This window comes from Onychostoma macrolepis, chromosome 11, assembly GCF_012432095.1.
Source record: "Onychostoma macrolepis isolate SWU-2019 chromosome 11, ASM1243209v1, whole genome shotgun sequence".
NCBI classification, from domain to species: domain Eukaryota; kingdom Metazoa; phylum Chordata; class Actinopteri; order Cypriniformes; family Cyprinidae; genus Onychostoma; species Onychostoma macrolepis.
Genome location: NC_081165.1, coordinates 11809434 through 11837268, shown reverse-complemented (window position 1 = coordinate 11837268; position 27835 = coordinate 11809434). Strand labels below are relative to the sequence as shown.

Below are 27835 nucleotides of genomic sequence, written 5' to 3'. Positions count from 1 at the left end.
CCAGACAAAACCATGTTATCAGCAGCGGATGAGTCACGGTCAGCCCAGCTCACATGTGAACTCTGACATTTAATAGTCAATACACTGATCTGAGACCAGCTTAGCTGATCCCTTGGAATCACAGGAGAGGCTGTTCCTAGATCAGGGTGTAAGATAACTGCCTGACTGTGACATTTACAGTAAAGTCATCCTGCCTTGTGACTTCAGGTGAAACGAAACAACACAATAAAAATGCCACTTTATGTGATCAAAAAAAAAAAAAAAGACATACTTAGAAAGCTCTCTAATTTATTATGTCATGGCTTCAATATGTTTCATTCAACATTTTTATTCATTTATTTTGTATATTAATATTATATTTTGTATATTATATGAATATTAATTAATATTAACATAGTAATATATTTAATTTACATCAAACTGTGTATTTCATAGCATATTTTATTCTGGTTGTAGTTGGTATCTTTATTGTCACACAACACACATTTAATTTCAAATGACAAGGCATATTTCTTAGAATATTTTATTTATTTATTGTTTCCTATTTTCTTTTTCTCCATATTTTAGTGTCTTTATGATTCATTCTGTACCCTCAAAACTAACTTTTCTCTCCGGGACTGATGAAGTTTTTATCAGTAATTAAAAGAAAATATAAATACAGAATGTTAACGCAACAATAAAAGACAGTCCCGTGCACATGCACCATGTGATGTTAATGTCAGTGGCTCAATGGGAGTCTTTCCTGTTTATGGCTCGTCGTTCTTAATAGAGTTTATTCTCTCTTCCCATGATAAAAATAAACTCTGACACAGGATGTGAGCTTCTGACTGATGTGTTGACCATCCATGAAAAGCAGCAGTCAGATTTTCATACTGTCCTTTTCTTTCTTTCTTTTTTTCCCGTATGGTTCTTTTCTTCCAGTCCCCCCCATACAGAGGTTTTATCTCGTGAGAAAGTCCAGTTTATTTTTAATACAGACACACTAGAATATTGATGGAGATGGTTTCTTGTAGGACTTTCTGAACAAAGAAAAACACTCTTGATATTATTTTATCATTTTATATGTATAATGCCTCCCAGAGGATAGTGTAAGTGTTTCAGATATGACTGCAGGGTATTCATATCTAGCCATCTGCTTTTACTTTTCATTGTTGTGAAACTATTATATATTAAAAAGATGTTTGTTTTATGATGCCATCAATCTCATACTGCCCCCTAAAGACCACAGAGTTTGTTTAATGACAGACCAATGACATCAGTTTGAATAGTTTGCAAAAGTGCGATGAGGCTGTAACTGCGTACTAGTGAGTAAATGCTCACTGTGATGATATTTAACGTCCCCAACAACTTCAAAGTCTCAATTTGGCCACTTCTTAGCTTGTTCAAGACAAATGAAAGTTTAAAAAAATCATGAATGTGATATTACTGACGTATTTTATGGCGTAGAATAAAATGTTAGACATTATTTCAGCCATTTGAACAAAAACACACACTGTAAAAAAAAAAAAACAGTCGAGTGAACTTGAAAAAATTCTTTTTACCAGCTTCAGCAGATTTTTGAGTTTGCTCAGCTTATTTTTGTGGGAGATTCACACATTTTTGTTGTATAAACTTAAAACGACAAGTTGAGAAAACTTAAAAATCTGCTGAAGCTGGTTGCCTTAAAATTTTAAGTTGGCTCAACTTTTTTTTTTTTTTTACAGTGCACACAAAAACCCAATGAGTGCAAAATGCCTAATTTCCATAGGAAGGTTAAGAGTAGTATGCTATTCTAATTAAGCCAGTCTTTTCCTGTAATTCCATAATAATTTATTCCAGGGGCCGATTTCACAAAACATTAATAATAAAATGAAGTATATTTTGTATTTCCAAAAACATTTAAGAATGTTCCGATCTTTGTTCTTAGAATTGTTCTAAAGACAAAATTTAAGAAGAATTGGAATTCCTGAAAAGAATGTTCATAAGAATTGTTTTTAAGAGTTGTTTACTTTCAACTTTCAATGCCCATATATAGGCAAGATGTTTAATGAATTTATTGGGTTGTTTCAAATATTAAACATTACAAACAAATACAGCCTAGATATACTATAATGCATATTACTATTACAAGTGATGTGGATGAGTACTGATGTGACACCAATTGATCAGTTAGATTATGCACAAAGTGACTTTTTAATAGATTGGAAATTCAGTAAGACCTTGTTTTTATAATTACAAGCAGCATTCAGCACAAAATAAATATTTAAAATACACAGATGATTAAACGTGAAATTCTGAACTCCTGTTAAATCGGTATCGATGAAAATAGTACATATGTGTGAAAACAGTGAATAGTGTGCATGTTTATAAATATTACAGTAATCGGAAGGCAGAGCAAAAAGATGGCTATTGAGGTGTTTTTCATTGACTTGATCAGAAAGGCTTTGGCAAGAATCGCTATATAATCAGATAACTTCAAATACATAAGATGTTCTTAAGACAATAGCTAAGAACTTCCTAAGAATTTTTCAAAAATTGCACTTTTGAACATTCTTAGGATGTTTCTTCACTTTTTTTCTTGAGAAGATGTTTGTGCATCCAGGATAGAGGAATGTAAATATGCACATGCCTACCCACATATTTTTGGTGTTGTATACCTGAAAATGGTGCAATTTTAGCTAGGGGCAGGAAACCCTGTTATTTAAAATGGGGAACTGTGTATGAGCACTTCTCACTTGCTTATACCACTTGTCAAGTGTCCCCACTGGAGTTTAGGAGTGATAAAGCATTTGTACGAAGATCTCAACACAAATCTACGTGATCTATGATTCCTTTCCAGATCTGTATAGACATAAAATAAAGGAAATGGAGACCCAGCAGAGACCCTCTGCTGCTTTAGCTCTGCCCACTCGCTTTGGTTCACATGCTTGTCTGGCTGCCCGTTCCCCCACAGGCTCTATGTAAACACTCCAGGATCTGCTTTAAAACAGCCCAGAGGAGCAGAACGACCAAATCAGCCACAGATGTTTATACTGCTGCCCCAGCTGCTGCCCTGAACAGGAAGTTGCCGTGGCCAGAGCAACTTAACTCATTGCTAAATGTGGCAGTAAATATTTTCTGTTTAGGGAACATGAGAAAAGCCTCACTAATTTCTTCTGAAACCTTGTTCCAAGTCTTGAAGGAAGTTCAAGGCACTGGAAAGAGAGTGAGAGGTCAGTTGGACTGTGTTGCGTGCACAGCTTCCTGTCAGTTCTGCTTTCCCATGAGCCTCATGGTCCATAAAAGACCTCGTATCTTATCTTCCATAGCTTCATTAACTTAATGAAAACAATTACGGATCACGAGTCAGCCCAGATGGTTCTTATAAAGACAGAGCACTGATCTGACAAAAACACGCTCTGAGAAACATTCAGAGAAATCCGAGAAGGGAACTTTTGTTTGGGGATACATGGAGACAAAGACATTCACATCTACACATTCAGTGCTGCTGGAAAGTTTGTCAACCCTTTAGTTTTTTTTATATTTCTGCATAAATATGACCCAACACATAATCAGATTTTTGCACAAGTCCTGAAAGTAGAGAAAGAGAACCCAATCAAACAAATGAGACAAAAATATTTTCTTTGTCATTTATTTATTCAGGAAAATGATCCAATATTGAGTGGCAAAAGTATGTGAATCTCTTGGATTAGCAGTTAATTTAAAGGTGAAATTAAGAGTCCGTCAGTGCAATGACTATCAAATGTCAGTACGTGACCTGTTTTATTCAAAGAACAGGGATCTATCAATGATCATGTTTGTGGAAGTGAATCATGTCACAAACAAAGGAGATTATTACTGAGGACCTCGGAAAAAGAGTTGATGTTGCTCATCAGGCTAGAAAAGGTTACAAAACCATCTCTAAAGAGTTTGGACTCCACAAATCCACCGTCAGACAGATTGTGTACAAATGGAGAAAATTCAAGACAACTGTTACCTTCCTGAGAAGTGGTCGACCAACAAATATCATTCCAAAGCAGAACGTGTAATATTCTACGAGGTTGCAAAAGTTCCCAGGGTAACTTCTAAGCAACTAAAGGCCTTTCTCACAATGGCTAATGTTAATGTTCATGAGCGCACCATCAGGAGAACGCTGAGTGTGCATGGCAGAGTTGCAAGAAGAAAGCCACTGTTCTCCAAAAAGAAAATTGCTTGCTATAGATCATGTGGACAAGCCAGAGGAGTATTGGAGAAAGATTTAATGGATGGATGAAACCAAAATAGAACTTATTGGTTTAAAAGAAAAGCTATTATGCTCAGAGAAAAGAACACACTGCATTCCAGCTTAAGAATCTTATCTCATCTGTGAAACATGGTTGTATCATGGCTAGGGCCTGTTTTGCTGCATCTTGGCCAGGACAGCCTGCCATCATTGATGGAACAATGAGTTCTGAATTATACCAGCAATTGGACGTGTTTTTGGGGCAGACCTGACCTGTTGAAAAGAGATGGTGTTCATCCCTCCTGGGGTGGTGCCGCTCTTCTCTCTAGAAATATGGCACATAGTCTTAGAGTTCGTACTTGACTAACTGGGGCCCAGGTCAGGAAGCAGACAGACTGGCTAAACCGACCGTCTGCTAGCCGCCTCACGTCACAAAAGACAGTTAATTCTCAGCACATAGAGACTCTTTCATCTAGATATCACACTATAGAGACTGTGTCTGTTCCCCGAACTAGAAAATACCAAAAAAATGTCCAAACCAATTTAATTGACATTCAACAAATAAAAAATGTATATAATACAGAGAAACAAATGATAAAGCTTGGCTTACTGAATATCAAGTCCCTTTCTACAAAAGCGCTTTTTTGTAAATGATATGATCACTGATCATAACCTAGATGTGCTCTGTTTGACAGAAACCTGGCTAAAATAAGATGATTACATTATTTTAAACGAGTCTACCCCCCAAGATTACTGTTATAAAAATGAACTGCGTCCAAAAGACAAAGGGGGAGGTGTTGCTAGCAATATTCTCAGTATTTCTCAGAGGGCTTTAAGTATAACTCCTTTGAAGTAATGGTGCTTCATATAACATTATCCAGAGAAACAAGTGTTAATGATAAATCCACTGTGATGTTTGTACTGGCTACTGTATATAGGCCACCAGGGCACCATACAGACTTTATTAAAGAATTTGCTGATTTTCTATCAGAGTTAGTGCTGGCTGCAGATAAGGTCTTAATCGTTGGTGATTTTAATATCCACGTTGATAATGAAAAAGATGCATTAGGATCAGCATTCATAGACATTCTGAACTCTATTGGGGTTAGACAACATGTCTCAGGACCTACTCATTGTCGAAATCATACTCTAGATTTAATACTATCACATGGAATTGATGTTAATGGTATTGAAATTCTGCAGCAAAGTGATGATATCTCAGATCTTTATCTAGTCTTGTGTAAACTCCATGTAGCTAAAACTGTAAATTCTACTCCTTGTTACAAGTATGGTAGAACCATCACTTCTGCCACAAAAGACTGCTTTGTAAATAATCTTCCTGATGTATCTCAATTACTCAGCATATCCAACAGCATAGAAAAACTTGATGATGTAACAGAAACTATGGACTCTCTCTTTTCTAGCACTTTAGATACGGTCGCTCCTTTACGCTTAAGGAAGATTAAGGATAAGAGTCCAACACCGTGGTATAATGAGCACACTCGCACCCTAAAGAGAGCAGCCCGGAAAATGGAGCGCAGCTGGAGGAAAACTAAACTAGAGGTATGTCGTTTAACTTGGCGGGAAAGTACCCTATCCTACAGAAAAGCATTAAAAACTGCTAGATCTGATCACTTTTCGTCTCTTTTTAGAATAAAACAAACATAACCCCACGTATTTATTCAATACAGTGGCTAAATTAACAAAAAATAAAGCATCAGCAGGTGTTGACATTTCCCAACAGCACAGCAGTAATGACTTTATGAACTACTTTACATCCAAGATCGATACTATTAGAGATAAAATTGTAACCATGCAGCCGTCAGCTATAGTATCACATCAGATAGCGCACTATAGACCCCCTGAGGAACAATTCCACTCATTCTCTACTATAGGAGAGGAAGAATTGTCTAAACCAACAACATGTATGTTAGACTCTATTATATCTAAACTACTAAAAGAGCTGCTTCCAGAAGTCATAGATCCTCTTTTGGCTATTATTAATTCGTCACTGTCATTAGGATATGTCCCCAAAACCTTCAAATTGGCTGTTATTAAGCCTCTCATTAAAACAACTAAGATCTAGTTAAATACAGACCGATCTCGAATCTCCCTTTTCTGTCAAAGATACTAGAAAAGGTAGTATCCTCACAATTATATTCCTTCTTAGAGAAAAATGGTATCTGATTGAGATTTTAAAATATTGTTAATTACTTATAAAGCCCTGCATGGTTTAGCTCCTCAGTACTTGAGTGAGCTTTTATCGCATTATAGTCCTCCACATCCACTGCGTTCTCAAAACTCTGGCCGTTTGATAATACCTAGAATATCTGTGGGCGGCAGATCCTTTTCCTATTTAGCGCCCAAACTCTGGAACACTGTTCAGGAGGCAGACACACTCTGTCAGTTTAAATCTAGATTAAAGACACATCTCTTTAACCTGGCGTACACATAAGTCAAGTCAAGTCAAGTCACTATTATTTGTATAGCACTTTTATCAATGCAAATTGTGTCAAAGCAGCTTTACATCAGCTTGATATAAAGCTGGTTGGCTTTATATCAGCTTTACAGTATTTAGACGGGGAAATAGTTTGCTGAAATAGTGTCATTCTCCTCTGGCCAGACAAAACCATCAGTTTAAACATAACACACTAATACACTTCTAATATTCAAATCCGTTAAAGGATTGTTAGGCTGCATTAATTAGGTCAACCAGAACCGGGAACACTTCCCATAAGAGCCAATGTACTTGTTACATCGTAAGAAGAATGGCATCTACGCTAATATTAGTCTGTTTCTTTCTTATTCCGAGATCACCGTAGCCACCCGATCCAGTCCGTATCCAGATCAGATGGTGGATCAGCACCTAGAGATAACCTCTACAGCCCTGAACGTCAGCAGAGATCAGGACACCCAGATGAGCCCCAGAGACAGATCCCCAGTGAAGATCTTGTCACCTAGACGGCCATCGGGACAAGACCTCGGGAACCAGATGAGTCCTTTACACAATCTGACTTTGCTGCAGTTGGAATTGAACTGCTGGTTCGTCTGGCCAGAGGAGAACTGACCCCCCGACTGAGCCTGGTTTCTCCCAAGGTTTTTTTCTCCATCCTGTCACCGATGGAGTTTTGGTTCCTTGCCGCTGTCGTCTTTGGCTTGCTTAGTTGGGGACACTTATTTTCCAGCGATATCGTCGACTTGATTGCACAAATACTATTTAAACTGAACTGAGCTGGACGATGAGATCATTGAATTCAATAATGAAATGCCTTTAACTGAAAATCAAGTGTTTAATCTTGTCATTTTACATTATTGACACACTATTTTCCTATTTTGATATTGGAAAGTTGCTTTGACACAATCTGTATTGTTAAAAGCGCTATATAAATAAAGTTGACTTGACCTGACTTCTAAAGGAATACGTCAGGACATCTGTTTAAAAACAGAGTCTCAAGACAACGTGAGTCATGCAGCAAGACAACCCCAAGCACTCAAGTCATTCTACCAAAGAATGGTTAAAGAAACAAAATGAATGTTTTGGAATGGCTGAGTCAAAGTCCAGACCTTAATCCAATTAAAATGTTGTGGAAGCAAGCAGTTCATAGGAGGAAACCCACCAACATCACAGAGTTTAAGTGGTTCTGCACTAAGGAATGGGATAAAACTCCTACATGTTATTGTGCAGGAGTGATCAGCATTTACAAGAAACTTTACCTTCAGTTACTGCAGCAAAAGGGGTCACACCAGATACTGAAAGAAAAGATTCACATACTTTTGCAACGCACAGATATGTAAGACTGGATCATTATTCTCAATAAATAAATGACAAAGAAAATATTTTTCTCTCACTTGTTTGATTCGGATCTCTTTGTCTGCTTTCAGGACTTCTATGATAATCTGATGATGTTTTGGGTCATATTTATGCAGAATTTAACATTACCTCACTTGCTCACCAATGGATCCTCTGCAGTGAATGGGTGCCGTCAGAATGAAAAGACAGGAGAAAAGTCATCTCATCTGAATCAGGAGAGAAATATACACAGAAAATACTCTTTTTTTTCTTTTTCCCAGTTTTGGATGAACTATTCCTTCAAAAGAACCAGTTTGAGGAATATTTTAAAAATAAAAATGTTTTTCCCATTTTCCCATATAAAGAACATTTTGGGCAATAACAATGTTTCAAGCATGTTAAAAGTTGTCATAGATGCTAATAAAGAACCTTTATTTTTAAGTGTGTAGGAAAAACAATGTTCCCAAAGAAAGTCTTCCCAACAGAAATATGTGTTTATTTTGCACTGAGATTTGTAGACACTAAGTGAAAATTGCGTCACTCAGTGTACCTCAAATAGAATTATGGGTACTCTGGGAGCACTGGGAGACTGTGGCAAAATAATAACCTCTACGACACAATTACCTGAGAGGCTTTCAAGATCAGTAATCATCCCATCAAAAACAGATTCCCTTTGTGCTCGCTGAATAAATCCCAGGCTCCTCAGCCTGATGGAAGCCTTCCAGAGTATGAACAGCATTCAGCAGGTAGTCCACACACCTCATAAAGGAAAAATATGGGACAAAATTGGAAACGAGAGGCCTGATGCACAAGAGGCTTACAGGCGTGTAATGAAGTGCCAGAGCTGATGATAAGATCAAAATTATTCACCACAGGACATCACAAGACCTTTACTGTGATCTGTAAGCTCTGATTTTAGCTGTCTGAGATTAAAAAAATGATGGGTTTTGTGGTTGTCTGCACTTCAGTGGGATTCTGCTTAGGGAGTTCTAGTCATTTTTTGTGAACGTTATGATCAGGATTAAAATAATTCACTGAATTCTTGCATTTTAAAGATGTGCCATCTGGCAATGGTCACATTGGATAAGGTTGTTCATGTTTTGGATTGACAGCAGCTTGGGTGGCATTTCTTAGAAATAAAAAATTAATTATAAAAAGATAGGATACCACTTTATAAATTTCTGTAATTACATTTATAGTTACACTGTTGACCCATCCCTTACACCTTAACCCACCCTTAAACCTACCCATACCACCAAACCTGCCCCTAACCTTACCCATATCCCACCTCAATAGCAGCAAAAGTGTTTTGCAATACAATATGAACACAATAAGTACACTGTACTTATTTATGTAAGTACATAGTAGTTAAGGCCACCTAATATAAAGTGTGACCAAATATAGATATAAAAAAAATAATTGTAAAAATACTTAAAGCAATTGTTGCAAATTGCATGTGAATAATGCAATTGTTTCCTCAATGGTGCATTTATTTGATCAAAATTACAGTAAAATCGTTAAATGTCATTACAATTTAGAATAAGTGCTTTCTATGTTTAATATATTTTAACATGTAATTTATTACTGTGATGCAAAGCTGAATGTGTCATATGATCATTCAGAAATCATTCTAACATGCAGATTTAGTGCTCATGAAACATTTCATATTGCTGTGCTGCTTAATAATTTTGTGCAAATCATGCTTTTTTCAGGATTCTTGGAAGATTACTGAATATCCTGAAATACTCAATCCTTTAGCACCCCCTGCTGACTGTACAGACTAACACCTTATTTATTACATTCAATTTTGTGCAAGATTCACAAAAATGTTTCATCGCAGCCAAAGCATTTCTAATTCAGCTTGTTGCTATTTATCTACATTACATACAAATGTTATCAGAAGGCTGAAGACCAAGTGAAGTTTTTGTCTGGCTTATATATTTTAGAGTTTGATATATTACAAGGCACCTTTTCTGTCATGAATCATGATAGATATTGTCAATGGGTATGTATATATTAATAAAAAGCTAGTTTATTGTTTCAAATTATATTCATCTGTACAGAATTAAGTAAAAGAAAAGAAAAAAAAAAAAGGATTCCAAAAAAAAAAAGTGTCAAATTTCTACCAAAATTCATTCATAAAGGCAAAGACAGATCAGACAAATATAGATACAGAAACTGGACATAAATTCTGACCTAAAGATGCTTCAAATGCCGGCCTGTTTTCTATCTCATGAGACACAAATTCATTTCAGTGTAATATGAGGCACCCACCACCCAGTGGCACGATGCAGTCTGTACAAGGAAGAGCCTAAAAACACACATAGATAAACATATAGATCAGCTCAGAGTGGCCAATGAGATTTCCAAAAACACGTCTAGCACTAAACTTCATTTTCAGTCTCTACTGAAAATTTCCAAAAGCAAGTGGTATGAAGTGTTCTCCGTTTATCACCAGCTCCCTGTGGATGCAGATGGCCCTGAAACCGGTCAGACTCGCATAAGAAAATGTTCTTAGCAATAGACCTCTAGGACCACATCCCTTATTAAAGCTGCTGTAAATAGTTGCTTCCCTTGTTGCAGTTTTGGCTGGCATCATGGGAAAAATGTCTCTTGCAGGCCTCAAAAGGGAGATGTTTTATTCCAAGAAACCATCCAGAGTGGTCAGGCTGGAGGTGGGCTTGCTTGTAACAGGCCTGGAGACCTTCTTCCTCTTGGACTTCATGGCGAGGGGTCGAATCTCAGATAAAGGAGACTGGTGGACATACTAGAGTTAAGGAAACATTACGGAAAAAATAAATTATGTATATGCGTAATGGTAGCAATATAAGTGTTTTCATTGGATAAGGATACAGGTTGGATAAATTTGGCTCTTCCTCCAAGTCCATCATAGCCAGATCTTACCTGGAATAAAAAAAAGATGCATTAAGGCAAACTGCACAAGCTGTTCAAATGTTTTTTTTTTTATGTTAGATTTCTAAAAGTTAGATTTTTTGTTGTTATTGAAAGAATTGAATACTTCTATTCAGCAAAAATTGCATTAAATTAATCAAAAGTGACAGTGAATACATTTATTATATAATCACAATTATATTGCAGCCTTTGTGTATTCAGAAACATAAGAAAGTCTTAAACTTTTGAATGGTAGTAAATGTGTGCATGAAAACCATGAAGAGTTTTAACAATTAGTTGCAAAAAACATATAAAAGTCTCACAGTGCCAAATTTGCATGGGTCCAGCATGCTCCCAAATGCGTTCTTTCTGAAGAGCAGCGAGTTCCTTAACATGGGCCCCATCATGATATCATCTTCTTTAACACGAGCGTTCTGAGAGAAAAAACACACAAATGCAAACATTACACTCTCCATCTAATCCAATGTCAGATTCTTCAACACCAAGACACATACACTACGTCCAAGCGCATTTTCCGTGTTTTTGAACGAGGACCTGTGGAAAAATAAAAACAAATGGATATCAGTAGAAATCATATGAGCAGTGTGTGTAACTAAACTGTATTGTTTGGATTGAAAACTCACGATGAAGGGTCCAGACGCATCTTCTTAGATGGAACCTGAACGGGTTTCTTCTCCACCTGTTCAGGTGTGTTAATGTCGAAGGTCAGGTTGAGGTCAATTTCCTGAGAGTCTGTCATCGGACCATGACCAGGAGGCTTGAGCTCCAGAGGAGCAGGGCTGGAAACACAAAAATCCACGTCTTTTTCAGCAGATCTATCGAATAGCCAAAAGTATTGCTCAAAATACAAACTGATTTCTGACCTTTCGAAGACCAGTCTGCTGATGGCTTCATTAGTGCGAGTTGGAGTGCTTAACGTCCGCTGAAGAATTTCCACCTTCTTCTTCAAGCTCTGTGGAACAGGAGACGTCAGAACAAGAGTCCAGAAACACAGCAGAGAATCAGAGTCAGTTTGTAAAAATTGCACCCCCTTGTGGCTGATTTGAATGGTCTCTTGTAAATATATGAATTATAGGATTTTTATGGAAGTTCTCAGTTCATCTTTCCCTACAATTTCATTTGTGTACATATGTAATTTTTAACCTTAAGGCAAGACACTACAGGTGAACTGTGTAAAATTGATGTCACCACACTTCCCCAGTTAATTACTCAAAATACATAAAGACATTACATTTGTATGTTTAAATATTCAAATTAGGCATTAACTAATAAAAAATGCACTAATTTGCATACATGTCCAGAAGAGAAATTTGAACACTGAAAATTTTTGTTTCGTTTAGTTAACAAACTAAAGATCCAAAATCCTTTCCACAAAAAAGCTTTTTCAGTCACTCCATAATTCAGAAAATACTGTCAACTGTCAGAAAAAAAAAATAGGAATAAAATATTTTAGAATCCAGGTGAATGTTATATGAACAAACCCCTCTGTAAAAGCCTTCGGAATATAGATAGGATTAATGGCCTTTAAATATAAACATTGTAAGTGAAACAAACAAAAGCAAATAGATAAAGTGTAATAAAACAGATAAAATTGAATTTCTAACAGTGATCTCTTTGTCTGCGTTGGACAGGTCATTCTGAAGTGCCTTTATGTCCTCCTTTGTCCTGTTTGTCTCTGTAGTAGCCTTTTGCAACTGCAGTAATAATAACAAATTATAAATAAGAAAACTATTAAAAAAAGAACAATAAGCAATTATAAATTTCAAATAATGATATTTTTGACAGATAGTCTAAGAGACAAGAAATGAACCTTGCTGTTAGAAGAGATCAGTTCCCTTTTTAGCTTCTCACACATCTCATTTGATGACTTAAGGCTTCCTTTCAGATTGTCGTATTCCCTGAGAAGAAATAAAAGAGGGTTGTTCAAGCTGTAATATTTGTTCTATGGATATAACACTCAAATATAGCATATGAGGAAGCACAACTGGCGTACTGACATCGTAAAAGGTTTGAGGAAGTGAAAGTACTGAGGTTTTAAGTTTTAGACTATATGGCTACAGGTATCCAGCAGTGAGAGTGTGTGTATTTGCAGGAAAGTAAAACTTACTTTTTAAGTGAGATGCAGTATATGGACAGCTGTTCAACAGCAGACTGACCAACACCCATATCAGTGATCATGGCCTCTACCTCTGACCTTTGACCCTGTAGGACCACATCTAAACTAAAGGACAGAAACATACACAAGAGAGCACATGAACAAACAAGAAAGCCCACTAAATATTTTTTAACCTTATAACTAATCAAAAAGTTAATTTATTGAATTTTATTGTTCACATGGGGAGATGGACACAAATTTTTCAGTTCTCAGGCCTTCTTCAGAGTGTTTATGTCATATCTCCTGATGTGATCGATAAAAATAATAAACTTTTTTAGTTTTGAGTGTGGTTCGCTATTGAGTTTTGAACACTCAATTATTGATATTGGAAGATGACAAATTTCAGTAAACACTCTCACATACACTTAAGAACAAAATACTGTCTGACAAATGAATTACTACCTCTCATAGGTTTTCATTTTGACTCGGAGTCGCTTGGCTTCCTCTTTGGCTGCCTGCCCTTCATTTTTCTGACTCTCCAAGAAATTCATCTGTTTCTGAGAATTTCATGCACAGCAAAATCAACACCAGCATTAAAATACAATGCAGAAAGCATGCTGGACTAACAAACACAACAGTTTTTCACTAAAATAAATGTACCCGGAGGACAGAACACAACATCTCTTTGTCTCCGACTTCCTTGTGGAGTCTCTCCAGGTCCTTCTTCTGCCTCTCAATTGTGTCTTTTAGAGAGTCCACTGACTTCTGCTTGCCCCTCCATTCTTTCTCTGGAATGCACCACACATGTAAACACTAACTACTGTCAAAAGAACAAGCCCTTATTCCACAGAAAAAGTGAATAATTTCACGTTAAGCGTTTTCTCCCCCATAGAAGTCCATTATAAGGAAACAGCTTAACGTGGCTTAACGTACCTTAACAACGACCAGGGAAAACCAAATTTCTGTCAAATTTTACTTATAATAAACACTTTCTGCTGTCAAACGAAGCTCTTATTCAGCGTATAAAGTGAATAACTTCATGTTAAGCGTTCTCCCCCATAGAAGTCTATTATAAGGAAACAGCTTAACGTAACATACCTTAACAATGACCGGGGAAAAACAAACTTCTGTCAAATTGTACTTATAATAAACACTTTCTGCTGTCAAAAAAAGAGCTCTTATTCATTGTATAAAGTGAATAAGATCACGTTAAGCGGTTTCCTTATAATGGACTTCTATGGTGGAGAACGCTTAACATGAAGTTATTCACTTTAGACGCTGAATAAGAGCTCGTTCTTTTGACAGCAGAAAGTGTTTATTACAAGTAAGGTTTGACATAAATTTGGGTTTCCCTGGTTGATGTTTAGGTACGTTAAGCGTTTTTCACGTTAAGCGTTTTAGAATATCCCCATAATATGAATGCATGTATGTTTTAAGGATCAATCAAGAACTTGAGGAAATGATTTCAGTCTTACCTTTTTCAGACAACACTGCTTTCATGCGATCAAGATCATTCTGAAATTGGAACAATAAAGTCGGGAAATTCTGTCAGTTTACCGTGTTTAAAAACTCTGGGCACTGAATAAATTCAACAGCATGCTTTATCACCTGTAAACTTTCAGGATCCACTGGCGTCCCATCATCCTCTGGTGCTACATCAAAGAACAGCTTGTTGATAATGTGCCGCGTACTGACCTAAAACAGAAAGAGTGAAGCTTAACTTCAGTCCATACCTTCAATTAGTTTTATTAATCAGAAGAATAAGTCAGTTCACAGGTTAAGCCAATGGTTTACCTGTTTCCTGCATTGTGGACAGGTTTTGCACGGGGCGGACTGAAACCACTGGAGAAGACTTTGTTGAAAGTAAAAGAGACATAGAAAGTCATTGAGAAATATTATTTTTTGTTTAACATTCAAACATTGACATTTCTAAATATTTGAATGTACATACATTAATAATTGGTCAGGTTTCCACACATTCTAACCAATGAATTTTCATAACATTATCAGGCCTTTTTTTAACAACTTAAATAACAATAGTTTTATAGACATTGCATAAAAGTGCAATATATATCCTGTGTTAATAAACATGCAAAAATGGCATAATAATTGTTTAATTTCATAATATTATAAAATCAAAACAAACATGCAGTAGGGTAAAAGGAGACACTTACCAGGTATAATGAAAAGTGTGACCACAGTGAATTGCAGCCACATCTCTGGAATTATCAAAGAAATCTGAGCAGATGGTGCAGTATGCTCGAATGGGCATTGTTGATCTAAAATATTAAACACAACAAGGTCAAGATCTCTATGTCGATAACACGTTTCCTATGTGTTTTGTTCATTACTGATCTGTTGTGATACTCTGTGCTACGTGTTTATTACTTCATGTGCTATATTTACTCACCCAGATAACGTCGAGACAATCGAGAGGTCTTATTCACAAGTATTTGTTCAATTAAACTCCATAATTATGTTTATATGGCTTGTTTTTGGTTTAGTTTTGAGCTCGTGAAAACAGTGAAGCGGCGCGCTTAGTTCAAACGTAATGACTCCTCCTTTTTGGTCGCGTCATCAATATACGACTCCCTGCTGCCTGAGAAATTAACGGAAAGCGTATCGGTATAAATGTTAAGCGAGATTTATAAAAGTGTTTAATTTAATTTGACATAAAAGCGTGGACAGTAGCACTGTAGCACAGTAGCAATACTTAAAAAAAAACTATATGTTCTCGAATTAAAAACTACATTTCCCATAGTTCAACTCTTCCGTGAGGACGTCTCTGACAGTCCGAGTTGATTTTTGACCCGAGAGAAGTCAACAGACACTGATTTGGATAAAAACTGTGTAAGGTACAGTAACGATAAATTGTGTTATGAGGAGTCTAAAGTATGTTAACAACATCTGTTCGACTTGATTCAGATTCAGTAAGATGTCTTCTAGTGACATTCAACAGTTTTTAAAGGTTTAGCTCCGTGGCTAGTGCGTTAGCCGTTCAGTGGATTTATACACAAATGAGCAAATCCACAAATCTTCCATATACGTTCAGTTCCAAGAATATCTCAAGTTTGGCACTGTGTTTTACAGTTTTAAACAGAGAAGGTTTTTAATACAATTTGCATTGAATTTTAAATTAAAATTTGCTTGCATTATTATCGTCATTATAAATATAAATAGTCTAATTTCTTTTGTCGTGTGTTTGTAAATAATTGTTAAAACCACATTAGTGTAGGGAAATATCTTTTTTAAATTAAGGCAGTGATATTTGGCCCCCTTTATGGGAACATTTTTATTCTAACAGCATTTTAATAACTTAAATTGCATAAAACTGGATCTAAATCCATTATAGAATAGAATATTATGAAATGCAGCAAAAGAAGAATGAAGTTTAAAATCTTCTTCTTGTTCCTCTTTTAATGTGTCTTTCTGTAATTTCACTTCCAGACCTTCAGAGCTATTGGGATCATGCAGTGAATTGCTCCTGGCACTGACTGGTGGTTCAGGACACTGCGTCCTCTCTTCTGCTGGCTCTTTCTCGTGTCCGATGCCAGGATGGCGGCAGACGTCCACAATAAGGGTGCACTCTGGGAGGTTAAAAATGGCAACTTGGTGCCACCAGATCGACTCCGGCTGGACCGATCGGACAGTCCGACCCCAGGGCTGGTGGAGGGGACAGAGCCAGGCTAGTTTCACAATTTTTTACCTAACTGTGTAATGATTAGATGCAAATATGTTCTGCTTTTCTCCGGGATTGTAATCTTTATTGTCCTTGAAGACATTTTTTGCTGCCAAAGTTTTTATGATGCTTTAACAAAGTTATTAAACAGACCTATATGGTTCTTAAGCTTATTACAGGGTGGGTCTCTATAAACAAACCACACCATATTTCTCAGTCATGCGTAATATTTCCCATTGTGAGTGATCAAGTAACTCGTATGTTTGTATGTGATGGATGACTAGAATCTCAGAATTAGTTTAGCCGCGTAAATGATTCTTTAGAGAAGTTGAAGTTTGTCACAACAGGCAGTTTCATAATGATATGAAAGTTTCAACTAAATCTCCTGGAAGATTTCCCAGAAGCCCTTGGGAGTATGTGAGGGCTGTTTCCTGAAACTGGAAAGTTAAGGAGTGTACCTGTATTGTATTTAGGTATATATTTGTTTTTTGTGGGAATTTTTGATCCTAAATAAGTGATTTTTGACCCATTTACTGTCCAGTCTCAACCTGAAATTTTGATTCTGATTAATATTAGTTGAGTTTTTAACATCATTAAGAATATTACAGATATAAACTCTAATTTAAAAGTTTGGGATCAGTAAGATTTTTCATGTTTTTGTAAAAAGTCTCTAATGCTCACTAAGACTGTATTTATTTGATCTAAAATGCAGTCAAACTTTATTGCTATGTAACGTAACTTTTTTATTTTCATATATTTTAAAATGTAATGTATTTTCAGAATTTTCAGCAGTTTTCCTTGTCACATGATCATACATCATTCTAATATGCTGATTTGGTGCTAAAGAAACATTTCTTATAATTAACATGTAATTATTTTGAAAACAGTTGCTTAATATTTTTGTGAAAACCATATTACATTTTTTTTTCTTTTTTTTCAAGATTCAAACGAACAGTATTAATTTGAAATAGAAATCTTTTGTAATATTGTAAATGTCTTCACTTTGGGATACATTTTATGCTTAATAAATAAAACAATATATAAACATAAAACAGTTTTAAAACAGCAAAAAGAGATGCACATGAAATTGCTGAAATTTAACTCTATTTCTTACAGTTATCTCAAATGCACAGAAAAATACTTAAATAAACTTATTTTTCTTATTAATTACTATCCATTGACAAGGCTATTGTATTTATTTATTTTTTTAATTCACACAAGGTGTGGTAACACTCATATAATTGATGATTACATGAATGATACCTCAAGTCATGTAGTTTGTTGAGCAGAGGTGTGCTGTTACTTTTCTAAGCAATGTGTCACTTCTTATCAGGCGCTGTACAGGAGGGCGCCATGTTTGTTCACGCCCAGTCGTTTGAGGACCTGACTGCTGACGGCGAGCCCACCACCGATGACAAAGCTGCAGAGGTGGGCGACTCGAATCTAGGGAATGCTCAAGAAAAGGTTCTGGAAGGAGGTGAGGAGGAGGCGCAGGAGGGAGGTTTAGTGGTTGAACAGGTGGAAGAAGGGAAAGAGGAGGTTCGGAAAAGCAACAAGGCAAAAGAGGAGGATGTGACAAGTGAAACATGGCGGAGTCACAGGAAGCATATGTTTGTCTTGAGTGAGGCGGGGAAGCCCATCTATACACGCTATGGAACAGAGGAAGCGCTCTCCAGCATCATGGGAGTCATGATGTTACTCATGTCATTCGTAGAGGATAAGAAGAACATCATACGCTCCATCCATGCAGGTAAGGGATATCTAGAAAGAATGCAAAATGAAAATAGCTGATCTTGATATACGCATATATACACACTACCTTTTGAAAGTCTGTGGTCAGTACAATATATTTTTTTAAATAAATACTTTTATTCTGCTAAAAAGTCTGCTTTTCCAAAACAGGAATAAATTACATATTAAAATAGACAATACTTATTTATAATGTAATAAAATTATTAATTTTATATTTGAAATAACATTTCACAATATTACTATTTTACTGTATTTTTGATAGATGCAGTTTTAGTAGTGTGTGTGCATTTTTTTGACCAAATGTTTTTATTAATTTAGAGTATTTATGTCATGCTTTTTGGCTTTAAATTATGTTCCGACTAAATGCAACAAGACGACAAAACAAGCGATAAATCACATCTCTTTCATTTGATTCTACAAAACTACTGCAACAACAGTATAGACATTTTTGTGTGTAAACACATCTTTCAGATGGCTACAGGGTGGTGTTCCTGCGGAAAAGCCCTCTCATCCTGGTGGGAGTCTCTCGAACTAACTGCTCCGACCGGGAATTGACGCGAGAGCTTCAGTACGTCTACTACCAGATCGTTAGCCTGCTCACCCTCACGCAGCTGAACCACGTCTTCCAGCACCGGCAGAGCTACGACCTGCGCCGCCTGCTGGCTGGCTCAGAGCACCTCACCGACAACCTTCTGCGGCTCCTCGACCGAGATCCAGGCCTGCTGCTGAGCGCCGTCATGTGCCTGCCTCTGGCCAGCTCGGCCCGTGACATGGTCTCCTCCAGCTTGCAGGCTGCTAAAGCCAAGAACCTGGTGTTCTCCATCCTGCTAGCAGGAAACAGGCTGGTGACGCTGGTGCGCAAAAAAGACCAGTTTCTGCACCACATGGACCTGCACTTGCTCTTCAACTTGGTCGGCTCTTCGTCCTCCTTCCGCGAAGGCGAAGGATGGACGCCCATATGTCTGCCTAAGTTTAACCCAGCTGGATTTTTCCACGCGCATATTTCTTACCTGGAACCGGCCTCGGATCTGTGTCTTATCCTGGTGTCCACAGACCGTGAGGATTTCTTTAACCTCTCCGACTGTAAGAAGCGGTTCCTAGAGCGCTTGCGCAGACGCAGTGCATATCAATCCCTGCAGGAAGCACTGAACACGCCAAGTTATTCAGTCTCACAGGTTGGCATACCTGAGCTGCGACACTTTGTGTACAAGTCCAAAAGCTCTGGACTCTATACAAGGTAAAACAAGTTTAGTGATCATCATGAAAATAATGACTTTTAGATAGATAGACACATTGAAACTTCATGTTTTTATGTAACGTCCTGTTTTTTTCCTGTCAGTCCTGACTTTCCAGCACCGTACCAGGCAGAAGAGGAGCATGAGAGGCTGATGGGATTGTACCAGCACCTGCACAGCTGCCTGCATCACCCCACACGTCCCCTACGCTATATTTACCGCTGCACAGAGACCGAGAACCTTTATGCCTTGGTGAGGCTGCCATAAAGTGCAATATTAGATTCCATTCAGAGATTATGATGTGTGTATGCATGCTCGAGAAAGTATACCGCTAATTTCACATTTGCATATGATAGATTTATAGCATTATGATTTCTGTGTTATCTTGGTTTACAGTTTTGTGCTATATAGTCATGCACTACCATTGAACAGGGTTAGGAGTTATTTGAAATAGAATTAGTTTATAACAGTGTTAATGTCTTTACTGTCACTTTTGATCAATGTAATGCATCCTCCTCTGTAGGTAACAAGTGGTTTCGAGCTCTACCTCTGTTTTAGTCCTCTGGGAACAAAGGGTCTGGCTGTGTCTGCCGTCAACAAACTCCTGAAGTGGATCAGGAAGGAGGAGGATCGTCTGTTCATACTCAGTCCATTAACATACTGAGCCAGTTCAGGCAGCTCTGAACACCAGAAACACTAGTGAACGTCTGACCCCCGTCTGCTGAAAGAGCAGCATCTGTGACCCTACTTGAATGATTAAGGATGTAAATGGATGCTGTCAGATATTAAGGGCCTGATTGCTATTTTGAATGCTACTCATGCTGGTGAAGTACAGTTGGTGTAATTGGGAAGGTTTGAAACCATTCCTATGAGCAGTTAAAATATGATATTTCGAGATAATTGCTTTTAAACGTGGCCCTGTAACTAGCAGGCAGTAGATTAGCACTAACAATCTAATAAATGCTCACAACTGCTGGAAACTAAACATCTAGGCCTGTGCTTTTTACTAGACCAGTCACTGTTTCAACTTAACATCTATGGTTTTAAATGAGCCAACAATGTATAACAATATTACTGATTGCTTAAATAGATTATTGAGCTGTGGCCTTCACATTTCCTTGTTTCCATGAGAAGATAAACTATTCATATCATACTTTGAATTTTATGTTTCCATCCTGGTGACATGCAAATACTGTAGGTGTGGTTTGGTGGGACTAAAAGTATTTCCTTGCTAACAAAACTGACTTTATATATATATATATATATATATGTATAACAGGCTTTCATCTTAGAGATGTGACTGAGTAGGTGCAAATAGTGCAAAATACCCGAAGCATAGCTCGATTTGAAGAGGAATCCACAAATGAACTGATCAGTGTTGTTGTGTCAAATGTTTCAATGACCCACCATGTGTTGCTACTGAGGGCTTCCCCAAATCCCTAAAGGACCAATCAAAGATACATTCTCTTGTATGTTTCATAGATGTACTTGACTGTTAATGTGTTACTAATGCTTTAATTTGAATGAATAGGATATGACACTTTGTGTCAGGAGGACTTCTAATGTACTCACTGCTCATTTACGGTCTCGTTATTCTTGTCTTATGGGAAATCATGGGATAGATGACGTAGAGGAAACTAGGTTGAAATTTGCACATCTCATGTTTCAAATATATTGGTGGTGGTGGAGGCACTCATGTTTATTTTCTGTCTAAAGCTATTTTGACACTGGGAATCATGTTAAAAACAATCAAATGAAATTAAACCCTTATGAAGACGTATATCATTTGCTACATTACCCTTTTGCTTCTCTCTCTCTCTCTCTCTATATGAATCTTGGAATTTTTATGTCCTGTACGGTTCAAAAGTTTGGATACAGTAAGATTTTTGAAAAGAAACATTGTGCTCTTATGCTCACCAAGGCTGCATTTGTTTGATAAAAATATTGTAAAGTAAATTTAAAATGTAATTTATTCCTGTAAATTTTCAGCATCATTAGGCCAGTCTTCAGTCACATGATGCTTCAGAAATCATTCTAATATATATTTTGTAATACATAACATTTTTTCTCATTCACAGTTGTTCTTAATATTTTTGTGGAAACCTTGATACTTTTTTTTCAGATAATAATAATAAATATAATGTTAAAAAGAACAGCATTTATTTGAAATGGCAAAATTATTATAAATGTATTAACTGTTACTTTTGATCAATGTAATTCATCCTTGCTCAAAACAAAAATTAAGTTAATAAAAATGTTAAATCTTAATGACCCCAAACTTTTAAACATTTGCTCAGGCGTGTGTCTAGAGAGAAATGCAAACTGATGATTAGATAAAGAAATTTGGTTTAGTTACTGGTTGACAATAAACGGCCTCCTCTGCTGTCAAGAACTCATTTTATACTGAATACATCATTCTAAAAATGAATAAATCATTCTAAAAGGGAAAGAATACTAATGGGATCCCAAAGAGATCAAATATTTTACTAGACAAATTGAAGCACGCTTTTTGTTGTCCATCAAAGGGCAAAGGAAAGTATTTTTCCACTGTATTCCTTGAACAACTGACAAGTCTGTTTTTAAAAGAGGAAAATTTGTTTTGAAAATATCAATAAATACGCAATAAAATATATAGTTTACTAGCCCCTATCATTTTTCACAGCAGACTGAATAGGGGGTTTTGCCATTGGTTACAGAAGTCAGAGATGCTTGCAGTTTCCCATTTTGTTCTGGTCATTGATTTTATTTACTTTTATTATTACCGTTTTATTTATTATTTTATTTTATTGGCCACATACAGTATAGGATGGTATTTGCATTCAGCTGTATAGAGAAAAATAATGTAACTATGTAACATGTATGCAAATAAATTGAAATGAAATACATTTGGGAAATAAAATTCCTGAATGATTTGAATAGGGAAAAACCACAGCAGCAAACACACAAAAGCAAAGCACAGTTTAGTTGTATATGCGGGTAGCTTATATAGATTCAGCAAAATCTTTTCACTGAATCAGTTGATACAATTCACAAAAACATTTAAAAAGATCCAGTCCTCAATTCCAAATCACTAACTTACTTGGGAGTAAGATTTTCTTTACTTCCCTGGGTTCTATGATTTCAGCTATAGCCTGTAGGAAAATCTCAGCAGGGAAATTTGAAGCAAAGCACTGAGGATTTTGGTAATAATAAGGTAAAATAAATAGGAAATAGTTCATTTCAAGAAGGTAAAATGACATGAATCAGTATTTTGAATCAATAATCACAAGTCAGTGTTACTGAATCATTGTTACAATGTTGAATATATTTTCACCACATATTCTCAAGAGAATGAACAGCCATTTTCAGTATCAATACCTTCAGTACACAAAGTTTTATTGTTCTTATGAGGTAATACGTTGATAAATACTTTATAATTTATACTTTATAATTTATATTTCAGTAGTTGCTTTAGGATATATATATATTCCACTTAATGCATCAAAACCTATTCTGAGTTTGACGTAATCATGTTGGGTTATTTAAATAATGTAGCTGAATACTCAAGCTTCATGCTGCACATACAACAAACCACACCTCCGTTATCAGGTATATAATGATCTGACACTGTCCATCTAACACCCTTCAGCTGGATCATGGCACTGCGAATCATCTCTGTGGTTCTTTTCACTGTCTTTTTCTCCGAAGGTATGGCATGCAGGATTCATTTCACTCTCTCCATTGCTTTCATAGGCATATCATTTAACTTGCTGATAAATGCACTTTTATTGGATGATTAATGTGAGGCTTAGGCAGTTAATAAGTTTGTCACTTTATTTTCATTTTGTTTAAAAAAACTTTTAGAATTAATTAGATTAGAAAAAGGCTTTATATGCACAATATGAATGTCCTTCACTATCTTCTCATTGACTTTCAGCTCTGACACTGATGTGTTACAACTGTACCACAACAGTTCCACATGGAACGTGCACACAGACTACAAACTGTACTTTTGAGCATGCACAGTGCCGCCCCATTACCACGTCCAGTAAGAATAACATGAATATGAAATAACTGGTAAGAAACATGTTACTGACTTGTTCTCCTTGTAAATCTTAATTATTTAAAAAATTATTCTTTGTAGATGGCACTGGTAATAGCATTAAGGATTGCACTGTCTCGTGTGCTAATCAGAGCATAAATGTTGGATGGATTAATTATACCTTTCAATGCTGTGCTTCAGATCTCTGCAACAATACTGCAGGTACTACAAACATGTGAGAGTAAAGAACTGTGATGTTCCTACTTTAAACTCTAACTATGTTACACTAACAAACATTACATTTTTTAAAAAGACCAGTTTTATTTTAAATTGACTATCTATTCTTAACATACCACTGTACTGTGAACGTTTTTGTTACCATGATTTGAATTGCTGTAAACGTGAATTAAAGGGTTTTGTTCTCCCCAGAATTAAAATTCAGACATTGTTTACCTATGGCAAGCCGTTTTGACTTTTATTCATTCTCAGGATATGACTTCTTGATATCAACAATTCAGTTTTTACTAGTTAAAATGTTCATTCTTGATATCAGGAATTAGATTTCCACTAGTAACAATGGTTATTTTTGATATCAGCAATTGCATTTCCACTAGTAACAATGTTAATTCTTGATATCAACAATTACATTTTCACTAGTTAAAATGCTAATTGTTGATATCAAGAATTAAATTACAGATATCAACAATTTAATTCTTGATATCAACAATTGTATTGTCACTAGTTAAATGTCACCATAGGCTGCCATTCAAAATCAATTGTTGATATCAAGAATTAACTTCTTACTAGTTGAAATTCCAATTTCACATATCAGAAATACAATTCTTACTAGTAAAAATGTTTATTCTTGATCAACAATTTAATTCTTGATATCAACAATTTAATTGTCACTAGTATGGCAAGCCGTTTTAACTTTTATTCATTCTCAGGATATGACTTCTTGATATCAACAATTCAATTTTCACTAGTTAAAATGTTAAATCTTGATATCAACAATTAGATTTCCACTAGTAACAATGTTAAATCTTGATATCAACAATTAGATTTTCACTAGTTAAAATGCTAATTGTTGATATCAAGAATTAAATTGTTGATATCAAGAATTAAATTGTTGATATCTGTAATTGTATTTTCACTAGTTAAATGTCACCATAGGCTGCCATTCAAAAACAATTGTTGATATCAAGAATTAATTTCTTACTAGTAACAATTTAATTCTTGATATCAGAAATACAATTCTTACTAGTAAAAATGTCTATTCTTGATATCAACAATTTAATTATTGATATCAAGAATTTAATTTCTGATATCAACAATTTAATTTCTGATATCAAGAATAGACATTTTTACTAGTAAGAATTGTATTTCTGATATCAAGAATTAAATTGTTACTAGTAAGAAATTAATTCTTGATATCAACAATTGTTTTTGAATGGCAGCCTATGGTGACATTTAACTAGTGAAAATACAATTACAGATATCAACAATTTAATTCTTGATATCAACAATTTAATTCTTGATATCAACAATTTAATTCTTGATATCAACAATTTAATTCTTGATATCAACAATTAGCATTTTAACTAGTGAAAATCTAATTGCTGATATCAAAAATAACCATTGTTACTAGTGGAAATCTAATTCCTGATAACAAGAATGAACATTTTAACTAGTGAAAATTGAATTGTTGATATCAAGAAGTCATATCCTGAGAATGAATAAAAGTCAAAACGGCTTGCCATATTTACCGACTTCTTTTGCAGAATATACTAATTGATTGTTTTTATTTCTCCCTCTCTCTATGCAGTTAATAGAGGTTTCAAGCTTTAAAAAGGACACCAAAAGCCCCATAAAATTGACCCATACAACTTTTATGTCATTATTCACTGATAAGCTTCCTCTCTGGTGAGACAGAGATTTGAAGCTGAGAACCAGGTCATTCTGACAGCTTTTTTGAACCAGATTTCAATGAAAAAAAAAAAAAAAAATTGCTCAAAGAATGAGCCATATGTCAATTTTTAACGAATAACTGTTTAAATAATCACTCTGTTCCTCATGAAAAGCTGTTGTATAGATTCATAAGATTAATAATGCCACTTGTATGATACTTGTGGTCTTCTGTGTCCTTTTTGAAGCTTGAAAGGTTTAGTATTGTCTAATAATGTGTCAGATGATGACAATTGCTGTAAGGGTTTTTTTGTTTTTGAGGTATGGCTCCAGTCTCTGCTTTTCTTTACCTGTTCAGACTCATCTAATGGAAAGGTGTGTTACACCTGCACTGACACAAACTGTTCAACCAAAAGAACATTGGATTGTAAAGGTACTGAGGACAAGTGCATCAATGGAACTGGTAAATCAAGTCAAGTCAAGTCACCTTTATTCATATAGCGCTTTCAACAATACAGATTGTGTCAAAGCACTTAACAGTATCAAATTGGACGATAGAGTGTCAGTAATGTATAATGGTAAGATTAAACACTCAATTTTCAGTTAAAGGCATTTCATTATTGAATTCAGAGATGTCATTGTCTAGCTCAGTTTAGTTTAAATAGTATCTGTGCAATCAAATCGGCGATAATTGCTAGAAATTAAGTGTCCCCAACTGAGTGTCCCCAACCCCAAATCATGGATAACTGCTTCTTGAAATCTAAAGTAATGATCTGTTATGCAGAGACAGAATTGCTGTTTCCTAATGTAAATAAATGACAGTTCTTTTCTGCTTAACTTTTTAACAAATCTCATGTCTTCTCTTTTCTTGCAGCTGCATTAAACGGCACCAATGCCACTGTAAAAGGATGTGCAAGCAATGCCTTCTGTGAAAATTATAATGTATACAAAAATGGATGGCTGTTTAATGTTTCATGTAATGACACAGGCCTGCGTAACAGTGCCCAGAGTCTGACACAGGGAGCTGTGCTGCTGCTGGTACCAATACTTCCCATCCTTTTTTCCATCTGAGATCTATTTTAGGAGGTTTTGTTATGGTTTTATTAGTATGCTCTTTTTTATGTAAATGTAAAGCAGTTTCAAGCAACACCTTTTATGATTAATTGAGGGTCATTGATTTCTTTCAAATGACTACCTGTCAGCTATAAAGTGTGCTTTTGTATTTCTAATCATGAATCTAATCATGTACAATAAAAATGAAATGGCTTTATTAGTAGTCTTATTAAACACTAACATTTCTATGACCAAAATCTCCTGCCATGTTCTTGTTATGTGCAAAAATATGAGAAACTGTGGAGTAACATTGAATAATAATTTGTTTTATTGACAAAAGTTGAGTTACAGCACACTTTCACTGTCACACGAGCATATACTTTAGGTGTGCCATGTATGTTTGAAAAGTAGAATTATTAATATATATTTTCTACAAATGGATTGCATTTTGTGGACAGAGCAAAAGACCACATTAAATTATTATTATTTTTATTTCTTTAATTGCATTGTTAAATGATAAACAACTATTTATATTTAGATTCAATTTTCAGAAAGATAAAGGAAATGTTGATGTTGCTGTTTGCATCTTTGGTTCAACAATATTATTGAAAAGAGAATTGGGATAATTTGATGGTTAAGTGCACGCTGACTAACAATCTTTTAAGAATTTGTTATCAAGCCCAGAATGACCTCAGCATTTTTGTCTACTGTACATGTTTTATAAAAGTAGATGCATTTAAATACAACCACAAACATTAATCAACATTATCCCATATGTTTTCCATATGTGTTAGATACATAACATTTACTCCGTCATTAGCGTTGTCTAATTCTTGTCAAACAGCTTTTTATTATCTAGAAACGTATTGACAATGTGACCTAGTGTTCACAAAAACAACTTCAACTTACATTTAACTTTGGATTTAGGATTTAAGACCAAGTTTGGCATTAAGTAGCCACTAAACTCGTTTACAATAGTGTTAATACATTTCGAAATTGCTCCGAAAAACCTCGCTCAACAAGTAAGAAATCGGTTTGTAATGAGAACATTGTGTATCTGTGTATTTCCGATGACTTTATTAGCCATTTGAAGGCTTTGAATTAGATTAAAGGGAATTTATCCCTTAATAAAATTATATTCCTACCTTGGCGAAGGCTTTTTTCATGAATATTATTGTGTTCGTGACTGGTAGGCTGCCAAGGGATGTCTTC

General features: G+C 35.6%; 2 protein-coding genes across 5 annotated transcripts; one reads left to right on the top strand and one right to left on the bottom strand.

Annotated features, from left to right (window-relative positions):
• Nucleotides 1-9447: 9447 nt before the first annotated feature.
• On the bottom strand, nucleotides 9448-18060 carry traip (TRAF-interacting protein). Of its 3 annotated transcripts, none has more exons than XM_058791113.1 (16): nucleotides 17921-18060; nucleotides 15153-15257; nucleotides 14773-14830; nucleotides 14587-14673; nucleotides 14454-14493; nucleotides 13639-13766; nucleotides 13441-13535; nucleotides 12991-13104; nucleotides 12694-12781; nucleotides 12488-12577; nucleotides 11747-11835; nucleotides 11507-11662; nucleotides 11378-11417; nucleotides 11186-11296; nucleotides 10824-10874; nucleotides 9448-10725 (listed from the first exon to the last, which is right to left on the bottom strand). In XM_058791113.1, the coding sequence occupies exons 2-16, from the start codon at nucleotides 15248-15250 to the stop codon at nucleotides 10609-10611; spliced, it is 1362 nt and encodes a 453-aa protein (XP_058647096.1). In that variant the 5' UTR covers nucleotides 15251-15257; nucleotides 17921-18060; the 3' UTR covers nucleotides 9448-10608. The 3 variants fall into 3 exon arrangements, with proteins under 3 accessions (XP_058647096.1, XP_058647095.1, XP_058647097.1); XM_058791112.1 differs by lacking the exon at nucleotides 17921-18060 and adding an exon at nucleotides 15389-15542; XM_058791114.1 differs by lacking the exons at nucleotides 12488-12577; nucleotides 17921-18060 and adding an exon at nucleotides 15389-15543.
• mon1a (MON1 secretory trafficking family member A) lies at nucleotides 15687-26838 on the top strand. Of its 2 annotated transcripts, none has more exons than XM_058791110.1 (10): nucleotides 15687-15833; nucleotides 16426-16663; nucleotides 17991-18407; nucleotides 18881-19646; nucleotides 19749-19896; nucleotides 20168-23331; nucleotides 23561-23671; nucleotides 23768-23887; nucleotides 25929-26033; nucleotides 26445-26838. In XM_058791110.1, the coding sequence occupies exons 2-6, from the start codon at nucleotides 16534-16536 to the stop codon at nucleotides 20306-20308; spliced, it is 1602 nt and encodes a 533-aa protein (XP_058647093.1). In that variant the 5' UTR covers nucleotides 15687-15833; nucleotides 16426-16533; the 3' UTR covers nucleotides 20309-23331; nucleotides 23561-23671; nucleotides 23768-23887; nucleotides 25929-26033; nucleotides 26445-26838. The 2 variants fall into 2 exon arrangements, with proteins under 2 accessions (XP_058647093.1, XP_058647094.1); XM_058791111.1 differs by having other exon boundaries at nucleotides 15697-15828.
• Nucleotides 26839-27835: the final 997 nt, after the last annotated feature.